General features: G+C 45.8%; 5 protein-coding genes across 5 annotated transcripts; 2 read left to right on the top strand and 3 right to left on the bottom strand.

The window, feature by feature from the left end:
* Window positions 1-97: 97 nt before the first annotated feature.
* ENH_00063640 (methionine aminopeptidase, putative) lies at window positions 98-2,555 on the bottom strand (the record flags this gene model as incomplete). Its single annotated transcript, XM_013582144.1, has 5 exons — window positions 98-183; window positions 893-982; window positions 1,216-1,335; window positions 1,556-1,855; window positions 2,237-2,555. 5 exons carry the CDS (start codon window positions 2,553-2,555, stop codon window positions 98-100), a joined length of 915 nt encoding a protein of 304 aa, XP_013437598.1.
* A 1,216-nt stretch (window positions 2,556-3,771) lies between these two features.
* Window positions 3,772-5,592, top strand: ENH_00063630 (hypothetical protein, conserved; the record flags this gene model as incomplete). Its single annotated transcript, XM_013582143.1, has 3 exons — window positions 3,772-3,895; window positions 4,058-4,389; window positions 4,663-5,592. 3 exons carry the CDS (start codon window positions 3,772-3,774, stop codon window positions 5,590-5,592), a joined length of 1,386 nt encoding a protein of 461 aa, XP_013437597.1.
* A 535-nt stretch (window positions 5,593-6,127) lies between these two features.
* ENH_00063620 (hypothetical protein) lies at window positions 6,128-6,637 on the top strand (the record flags this gene model as incomplete). Its single annotated transcript, XM_013582142.1, has 1 exon — window positions 6,128-6,637. One exon carries the CDS (start codon window positions 6,128-6,130, stop codon window positions 6,635-6,637), a length of 510 nt encoding a protein of 169 aa, XP_013437596.1.
* Window positions 6,638-7,438: 801 nt separating this feature from the next.
* ENH_00063610 (hypothetical protein, conserved) lies at window positions 7,439-8,210 on the bottom strand (the record flags this gene model as incomplete). The annotated part of the gene is made up of 2 exons (XM_013582141.1): window positions 7,439-7,609; window positions 8,088-8,210. 2 exons carry the CDS (start codon window positions 8,208-8,210, stop codon window positions 7,439-7,441), a joined length of 294 nt encoding a protein of 97 aa, XP_013437595.1.
* A 482-nt stretch (window positions 8,211-8,692) lies between these two features.
* On the bottom strand, window positions 8,693-10,000 carry ENH_00063600 (hypothetical protein; the record flags this gene model as incomplete). The annotated part of the gene is made up of 3 exons (XM_013582140.1): window positions 8,693-9,109; window positions 9,304-9,387; window positions 9,726-10,000. Coding segments are annotated over 3 exons (776 nt in total), but the record flags the coding sequence as incomplete, so codon positions are not given.

The following is a 10,000-nucleotide window of genomic DNA, read 5'->3' as shown; positions in this document are numbered from 1 at the left end:
CTCAACTTGATTAGCGTTTAGGGTTTAGGGTTTAGGGTTTAAGGGTTTAGGGTTTAGGGTTTAAGGGTTTAGAGTTTAGGGTTTAAGGGTTTAGGGTTTAGGGTTTGCCTGCCTTCGCTGCAGCAATGAGGTCCGCGTGCTGCTGAGCCACGGGGGCAACTGCCACAGTAGCAGCGCAGTCTCCTGGAAGCAAATAGGGAAAAAAAGAATTAAAAATATGAAAAAGAATTATAAAAATAAATTAAAATAAAAAAGAAATAAAAAATAAAAAGAAAAGATCGCAGGAGTAAGGCTCCGGCTGATTCAGGTGTATGGACAGCTGCGCGCATGCAGTCGGAAAGCTCTTCAACTTTTCTTCCATTTTTTCATTTTTTGGATTTTTTGTTCATTTAATTGAACAATAAAGGTAAAATAAAGTAAAATAATTAATTAAATTAATAATTAATCAAAAATAAAAGCTTTTTCTCTTCACCAAAGAACAAACACTCCCTGGGAGCCTCCCTGGTGTCTGTACACCTCAATAGCCTTCAATTTGAAATCTTCAAACATGAAAAACGCGCTTTCAATTCCGCCAAATAAATAATAAATAATAGACCAATTAATTAATTAATTAATTAATTAATTAATTAATTAATTAATTAATTAATTAATTAATTAATTAATTAATTGAATAATTAATTAATTAATTAATTAATTAATTAATTAATTGTCTGCAGATGCAGGGGGCTTGAGACGCGGCAAATTGAATTCCTTTTTGAATATTTTTTGCAAATTAAAAGACAAACGGCTTTAATAAAACGAATAAAGCATTTACTTCATTTAATAATTAATTATTTAATATTTAATTTATTAAACATTTAATTTAATTTAATTTCAAATCTGCCAGACTCACCAAAAAAGCCGTTTAGAAAAGCCGTGCAGTCTATAGAGACAATATCCCCTTCTTGCAGAGGGCGCACGTCGGGAATGCCGTGGCAGGCAACTGCAGCAAACCCTAATTTAGGGTTTAGGGTTTAGGGTCTAGGGTGTGCGGGTTAGGGGGTGGGTTTTGGGGCTTCGCAGCAGCAGCAGCAGCAGCAGCAGCAGCAGCAGCTACAGTCCAGGCTCCGACAGAGGAGAGGGAAGCAAATAAATAAACAAATAAATAAATAAACAAATAAATAAATTAATTAATTAATTAATTAAAATAAATAAAAGAAAGAATTAATTAAATACCTTCATTGACGGAGAAGCAAAGCGCCTTGGGAAAACCAAAGAAATTAATTGCTGCTGGATAAGCCCCTTTAGAAATTAAAAACTTGTGCACCAAAGAATCAATCTCTTCCGCAGTAACACCTGCAGCAGCAGCAGCAGTAGCAGCAGCAGCAGCAGCAGCAGCAGCAGCAGCAGCAGCAGCGGGAGTTCAACGGGCGAGCGGAAAAGAAGGCAAAAGGGCCTCAATAAACAGCCAGAAGAAAATAAAAACAGAATAAAATAAAACAAAAACAATTAAAACAATTAAATGAAATTAAAATGAAAAAAGAAAAAGATAAAAGTGCTGCAGCAAAAGCCCCACCCGGCTTGCAGCTGCTGACAGCCAGCTGCAGCGCGTCAGCAGCAGCAGCAGCAGCAGCTCGCAAGCCTTCGATGGCTGCGGGCTTTTGGACTTCTCCATTTGGGTCTATTTGCCATCCCGGGGGGTCCCAATAGACAGCACTTCCCGCTGCTGCTGCTGCTGCTGCTGCTGCTGCTGCTGCAGCTGCAGCAGCAGCAGCAGCAGCAGCAGGGGGCGCAGGCCGCCCGTCTGCTGCTACAGCGTAGGGCGGCCGCGGCACCCACGGGGGGACTTCTTGGGCCGGCAGCACTGCGAATTCTCCTGCAGCAAATAAATAAATAAATAAATAAATAAATAAATAAATAAATAAATAATAACAAATAATAAATAATAAATAATAAATAATAATAATAATAAATAAATAAATAAATAAATAAAATAAATAAATAAATAAATATCGACAGGCCTCGGGAAATGCAGGCGAACTTGTGCAGCAGCAAAAGGGGAAAATAAGTAAATGAAATAAATAAATAAAAGACAAAAAAGGATTTTGATTATAATAAAAAAGGAAATAATAAAATAAATAAATGAATTAATTTAAAAGAACTTAAATTAAAAATAAATAAATGAATTAATTGAAAAAGAATTTAAATAAAAATAAATAAATGAATTAATTGAAAAAGAATTTAAATGGCTTTTGACCTTCTCTTAAAGTCCTTTTGAACTTCTTTTCCTGCGGCCTCAACGCGGAGCGGCTGAGCAGCGGAGAAGGCAGCTGCAGCTGCTGCTGCTGCTGCTGCTGCTGCAGTTTCCGGTCATTTCCCGGTTTATTTTCTTCGAACTTTTGGCTTTTTGAGTCTCCTTGAAGTCCCCTTTGCTCCCCAGGGGCTCCTTTTGAAGAAGGAAGAACAAAAGAAGTGAAAGCGCGAGGCCGAGACGAGCTCAACGTACACCCCAAGCGCGACACAGCTGTACGTACACCCCAAAAGCCCGGCTTCCCGAACAACGGCGGAGCCGCCATTCCCACAATTGCGTTTTTCAGCGGCAAAAGAAGATAAATAAGTTGAAAATAAATCAAATAAATCAAAGAGTTGTTCAAAGATTTGTTAATTCTGTTGCTGCAGCGACGGAGGCGCCGGAAGATCCACCGAGAGGGTGCCGCGAGCTGTAGATACACCTGGCGGGACTCGCGCGCGATCAGTCGGAAAGCTCCTTCATTAAAAGACAAAAGCCAAATAAAAGAAACATTTCAGTGAAGTTTTATAATTTAATTTAAAAACAAAAATGAATTTCCGCTTTGGAAGCGGTTGGGGAGAGGAGGGCGGCGCCGTTGAGGTGTACAGACAGCTCGAGTGTTCGGCTCCGCCGCCAAGTGGATTCCATTCGCTGAATTTCCTTCAGAATTTAATTATTTGAATTGATTTAAATAAATTAATTCAAATAATTAAATCCATTTGGCCAATTTTGCCAAATAAAAACCAATCCGGCAGCAGCAACCAGCGCCCAGGGCTGCAGCACGCGCAGCTGCGGCGTCGATACACCCCAAACCAGCAGCTTCCACCGACAAAACAAAATAATAATAACTTTAAATTACTTTTAATTAAAATTAAAAGTAAAATAATGAATAAACCCGCCATTTCAGCCCCATGGGCAGCGCAGCATCTCAGGACCCCACGGGGCCCCCAGAGGCCGCAGGGGGCCCCCCGGGGGACCCCCGGGGCCCCCCGGGGGCCCCCTGGGGGGCCCCCAAGTTCTATTGTTGTCTTTGGGCTGCATTAATGAGTTTAAGATTAAAATTGAATTAAATTTGGTTTTATTATTTTTGTTTATATCTTTTTAATTTGTTTTTCGCCCTGTGTGGCCTGGGCACCAAAGGTGGCTGCGGGCTGCAGCAAATAAAGCATTAAATGCAATTTAATTTGCTGCTTTAATTTAAATTTATTTTTAAATTTAATTTATTTAAGTTCTATTTCTCCAGCTGCAGCAGCAGAAATGCTCTAATCTATTGCCCCCTGGCCGTTGCTGCGTCACTGCTGCTGCTGCTGCTGCTGCTGCTGCTGCTGTTGTTGTTGTTCTTGCTGCTGCTGCTGCTGCTGCTGCTGCTGCTGCTGCTGCTGGGGGAATGTCCCTGGGGCAGTTCACGCTGCAGCAAGGAGGTGTCTGTACACCTGGAGTTATCACAAGTTTGCAGAACGGAGCTTTCATTTCATTTCATTTCTTTTTAATTTTAATTTGAAATGAAGAGAATAAGCCTCTGTCTCGGCCTCCTCCTCTACTTGCTGCTGCTCCCCAAAGCAGCAGCAGCAGCAGCAACAGCAGCAGCAGCAGATGATGAGGCCGCAGGGGATTCTTTTCCCCCTGGTGGGTGCTTTGCCTGCGGCAATTAATTCTTTTTGTTGCATTTAGTTATTAATGGGATAAATAGGAAATAAAAGAATAAATAAATAAAAACAAATGGCAAAAGAAGTGCAGCAAAGAAGGAGCAAAACGGGCTGCTGCTGCTGCGCTGCGGTGTCCGTACAGCCCGCTGCCAGCTGCAGCAGCTGCAGCAGCAGCAGCAGCAGCAGCAGCAGTGGTTCCCGCGGGACTACTTTGCTGCAGAAGCTGCTGCTGCTGCTGCAAACTTCCGAGAAGACTTCGCGTTTGTGGAGAGAAGTTTTGCTGCTCGCTTTGCTGCTGCTGCTGCGAGCGGCGCCGCTGCGGTGTACGTACACTCCGTGGCCGCAGCCAGCAGCGCCCCCGCACAAGACAAACTCGGCCGCGAAGTTTTTCAAAACAAAAAAAGAAATTTTAATTCCAAAGAATGGATTAAAATAATTCGAGTTGCCAATTTGCTCTTTTCCGTTTTCCTCGCGGTGAGCCAGCCGCTTTCAGGTGTATAGGCAGCTCGGGTGTACACGCAGCTCGGGTGTACAGGCAGCTCGGGTGTACAGGCAGCTCGGGTGTATAGGCAGCTCGAAGCGAGCAGCAGTTTCTGCTGCTGTTTTGACAATTAAAACTAATTTTAATTTGCAAATAATTCCACATTTAGTCCCGCACATTTAGCTGAACTCACGGAAGCGCTGCTGCTGCTGGCTGCGCACGAACTCGCGCTTGCGTTAGTGTGTGGCTTGCGTGGGGTGCTGCAGCAGCAGCAAGCAGAGAAAGTGCTGCTGGTAGTGGACCTCACGGCGGACTCGGAAATTGTTGCTGCTGCTTTTGCTGCTGCTCAGCAGCAGCAAACTGCTGCTGCAGTTCTCACTTGGGCTGCGCAGCCCCAGGTGTACGTGGAGCTCAACTGGCTTCTTTCCCGAGTTGAGCAGCTGCTGCTGCTTGCTGCTCCGCTGCTGCTCGCCGACCATTTGCTGCTGCTGCAGTGGCTGCTCAGCCAGGCAGCAGCAATAGCTCGGGACCAAATCCACAGGGAGCAGCAGCAGCAGCAGCAGCAACAACAACAGCAGCAGCAGCAACAGCAGCAGCAGCAGCAGCAGCAGCCTGCGCGCTTACAAGAAGCGCTCAATCAACTGCCCGTCATTCAGCGGCTGGTGGCAGCAGCAGCAGCTTGCAGAGCTGACGAAGCAGCAGCAGCAGCAGCAGCAGCAGCAGCAGCAGCAAGACCGCAAGCGTCAGCAGCAGCAAAAGCCGCAGAAATCGCAGCAGCAGCAGCAGCAGCAGCAGCAACGGACCCCCCGGACTGCTCCTCAGTGCTAGCTGCTGCTGCTTCTTTGCGCGAGCAGCTGCAGCAGCAGCAAAAAGCCCTGGGGGCCCCCCAGCTGCTGCTGAGTGCTGCAGCAGATGTTTTTTATTTGGCAGCTTTTATAAATCCCCAAAATATTCCTTTTCCCTTTATGGCAGCAGCAGCAGAGCCCTCGCTGCAGCAGCAGCAGCTCCGCAGCTTCCTCCGCCGCTGCTTGCCCTTCGCCTTTCAAACGAAGCAGATCAAATACGCTGCTGCTGCTGCTGCTGCTGCTCCTGCTGCTGCTGCTGCTGCTGCTGCTGCTGCTGCTGCTGCTGCTAAGGGGGAGGGGCCCCCCAGGCCCAGCAGGCTAAAGGCAGACAGCGATTTGCTGCGGCGCTGAGGCCCCTGAGCTTTTAATTTTAATTTTAATTTTATTTTTATTTTTAATTTTTAATTTTAATTATTTTAATTTTAATTTCATTTTTATTTACTTTTAAATCTGCAGCCAGTCCTTCCCTATGTTAAGCCTCCAGCAGGACAGCCTTGCAGCGGCAGCAGCAGCTGCTGCTGCTGCCTCGCTCCTGCTGCTTCTGTTGCTGCTGCTGCTCCTGTTGTTGCTGCTGCTGCTGTTCCTGCTTCTGCTGCTGCTGCTGCTGCCGTTGCTGCTGCTCTTGCTGCTGCTGCTGCTGCTGTTGCTGCCATGCTGCTGGTGCCGTTTCGGGGGTTTGTTTCCAACAGCATCCCCGGTCCTAAACCCTAAACCCTAGCCCTAAACCCTAAACCCTAAACCCTAAACCCTAGAGTCTTGGTGCTGCCCAATTTTTTTCTAGCAGAAGAGGAGCAGCAAAACCCTAAACCCCAAAAGGACTGAAGTTCAGCTCAAGGCTGCTGCTGCTGCCCCGCAGACGCACTCACTGCAAACTTATCTGCAGAAAATGCATGTTTTTGCTGCTGCTGCTGCTGCTGCTGCTGCAGCAGCAGCAGCTGCCGTAGCTGTGGCAGTGGCCACCGCAGCAGCCTCGATGCAGCTGCTGCTGAACGTGCTGCAGCAGCAGAAGCTGCAGCAGCAGAAGCTGCAGCAGCAGAAGCTGCAGCAGCAGAAGCTGCAGCAGCAGCAGCTGCTGGAAAGACCATCAGGCCTTCTACTTCAGGGCGCAAACAAACTGACCAGTGGACCACTGGGGGCTGCTGGCTGCTGCGGCTGCCCCCAGCAGCAGCAGCAGCAGAAGGCAGCACAAGTAGCTGCAGCAGCAGCAGCAGCTGCAGCAACAGAAGCAGCTGCTGCAGCAGAAGCAGCTGCAGCAACAGCTGCAGCAGAAGAAGCAGCGGCAGCTGCTGCTGAAGGGCGAGACTCTCTCAGGCATTACAGAACAACAGCCGCCGCTGCTCTTGCTGCTGCTGCTGCTGCTGCTGTTGCTGCTGCTGCAGCAGCAGCAGCAATTTAAATCGGGTTTGTCTCTCCCCAAATGGATCCTCCCATACATACGAGTGTTTCCGGAAATGCAAGTGTTTATTATTTATTTATTAATTGTATTTATTTATTTCATTTATTTGTTTGTTTTATTAATTTTATTTATTTATTTATTTTTGTCATTTATTATTATCTCTTATTTACTTCTCCCATTCATTTGCTGCTGATTTGTTATCATTCTTATCACCAATATATATTATTGTCATTCATTTATTTTTATTTATTTATTTGAATTAATTAATTTATTTAATCATTTAATAATTTATTAATTTGATTATTTATTTATTTATTAGAAGTCCTTTTTCTTATACATGGTTGTGTCTTTGGCAGATAAATTCATTTAAACGAAATAATTAAAAAGACACTTTTGCTGATGAATTAAATGCAAATAAAGACACTTTTAATTTTATTTATTTGATATAAATTAAGACATTTTATTTATTTTTATTTTCATTTTACTTTTCATAATACTTCCCAGTGCTGCTGCAGGCAAGCCGGGGGCTGCTGCCTTCGTGTCGCTTTGCTGCAGCAGCAGCAGCAGCAGCAGCAAAACGCACGGAATGCTGCTGCTGCTGCTGCATCAGCCAAGCGGAGCAACCGCTGCTGCTGCAGCAGCAGCACCAGCAGCAAAGCGAAGCAACCGCTGCTGCTGCTGCTGCTGCAGCGAAGCGGAGCAAATGCTGTTTTTGCTGCTGCAGCGAAGCGAAGCAAACGCTCCTGCTGCTGCTGCTGCAGCGAAGCAAATACTGCTGCTGCTGCTGCTGCTGCTGCTGGTTTATAAGATGCGTTTGTCGGAGACAAGCCCCACAATATAGCGGGCATGAAATGCTGCTGTTGCCACCAGCATCAAAAACTCCACACAATTCAACCAAGACAGCCGCTGCAGGAAACTCTGCGCAGTTTCGTTCAGAGACCGCTGCCGAATCCACAGGTAAGAAGACTCCGCCTGCAGCAGCAGCAGCAGCAGCAGCAGCAGTAAGGAGCAGCGGCAGCGCGAAGCAACAGCAGAGGCGGCAGGGAGAGGCAGCAGCAGCAGCAGCAGCAGTGGTAAGGGGCAGCGGCAGTGCGAAGCAGCAGCAGAGGCGGCAGGGAGAGGCAGCAGCAGCAGCAGCAATCAGAGGCAGCAGCAGTGCAATGCAGCAGCGGAAGCGGCAGTGAGAGGCAGCAGCAGTACAAGCCAGCAGCAGCAGCAGCAGCAGCAGAGGCAGCAGCAGGACAAGGCAGCAGCAGCAACAGCAGCAGCAGCAGCAGCAGCAGCAGCAGCACGTTTTCAACGCCGTTTCTCCGGCTTTTTCCGCTCGTTTCCGGTTTTTTGGCGGAACAAATGCGGAAATAAAAAGAAGAACAAAATAAACGGAAAACAACTCAAAAAAGAATTAATTAATTAATTAATTAATTAATTAATTAATTAATTAATTAATTACCTGAATGTCCTTCAACTGCCGCTCGAGCTGCGCCACCATTTCCTCCGCGTTGTTCAAATGCTTCGGCAGCAGCGCCGTTTCGGCGCCGCGGCCAATTGCAAAAGTCACAGTTTTCGACTCCATCCACCTAAAAAGTGGCGGAAAAAGCGGAATTGAGAAGAAAAGAATCAAATTAATTAAAAAAGAATTAAATTAATTTAAAAAATGAATTAAATTAATTAAAAAAAGAATTAAATTAATTTAAATGAGAAAAAACGAACGTTTTATTCGAAAAAACGAAAAAAAACGACCAAAATTGACCACTGGTCCACTGGGCCGCCGTTCAAGGCGCAAACAACGAAATAAATGCAAGACAAAATTTGAACTCAAATAAATCAAATAACAAATAAATTAAATAAATTAAAATAAATTTAAAAAATAAATTAAATAAAATAATAAAAGAAATAAATTTAAATTAATATGATTTAAATTCAAAAAATGGCAATTTCAAAGACCCAACATGCAGCAAAAACGAAAAAATAAAAGCCCACAAGAGGCCCTTTTGGCATTTTTTGATTTTAATTTAATTCAAAAAAAGAATTTAAATTCTTTTAATTTATTTCAAATTAATTTGCTTTTATTTGCATTTGCTGCTGCTGCACTTGCTGCACTGCAGCGGCTTTTGCTGCTGCTTTCGCCAGCTGCAGACTCTTCCTGCTGCTCTCTTGCTGCTGTTTTGCTGCTGCTTTGCTGCTGCTTTTTGCTGCTGCTTTGCTGCTGCTTTGCTGCTGCTTTTTGCTGCTGCTTTGCTGCTGCTTTGCTGCTGCTTTGCTGCTGCTGCTGCTGCTAGCAGCAGCAGCTTGCTGCAGCAAAACATTCAAAAAAACTTGCCTGTGGTTGGACAAAATGAAAGAATAAGTTCCTTTCTTCTTCGCCGTGAAGTAAAACAAACCTTCCGAGCGGCTCTTCTTGTATATCAAGTCCCCTGAAACGCACACCCCCACCTGCTGCTGCTGCTGCTGCAGCTGCTGCTGCTGCAGCTGCTGCAGCAGCTGCTGCAGCAGCAACCTGGTGCTTGGGGAAGCAAAGATAGAAATAAATAAAAATAAACAAAAACAAAAGATGAGCAAAACGTCAAAGACCGGAGAGTCCCTGGAATGATACATTGAATCAACAGCAGCAGCAGCAGCAGCAACAGCAGCAGCAGCAGCAGCAGCAACAGCAGCAGCAAACTCACGAGCATCTCTGGAATGAAATTTTGCATGTGCTTCTCCCACTCCTCCATTAGGCTGGCTGTTTGGCTGTCAGCTCCATCAGCCATCTGAGAATAAAATAAAATAAAAATAATAAATAAATAAATAAATAAATAAATAAATAAATAAATAATAAAAACTAAAGTAAGGTAGGTGCTGCTGCTGCGCTGCAGCGCAGCAGCAGCTAAAACGCCAGCATCTGAGCCACAGCAACAGCACCCCTGGCTCTTCCCCAGCAGCTCTGCTGCTGCTGCTGCTACTTCTGCTGCTGCTGCTGCTGCTACTACTTCTGCCGTTTCTGCTGCTGCTGCTTCTACTACTATTACTACTACTACTACTATTGCTGCTGCTGCTACTTCTGCTGCTACTGCTGCTGCTGCTGCTGCTGCTGCTGCTGCTGGCTTACGGCTCCCTCCTCGACTCTCCTTGGCTGATACTCTGGGGCCATTTCGTCTATGGGCTGCACCACAGGGTCTGCGTATGCAGCAGCAGCAGCAGCAGCAGCAGCAGCAGCATCAGTTTGTTTTTGTTTTTGTCTCTTTTCTTTTTGCTTCTTTTCCTTTTTGCCGCTGCCCGGCTGCTGCTGCTCCACGCGCGTCGGCTGCTGCCGCTCCTGGCTGGGCTGCTGCCTCTTCGCCTGCTGCTGCTGCTGCTGCTGCTGCTGCTGCTGCTGCGGCGCTC

This window comes from Eimeria necatrix, genomic scaffold (assembly GCF_000499385.1).
Source record: "Eimeria necatrix Houghton genomic scaffold, Enh_scaff570, whole genome shotgun sequence".
In the NCBI taxonomy this organism is placed as follows: Eukaryota; Apicomplexa; class Conoidasida; order Eucoccidiorida; family Eimeriidae; genus Eimeria; species Eimeria necatrix.
Note: the sequence above shows the minus strand (reverse complement) of the source record. Positions and strands in the feature narration are given on the sequence as shown.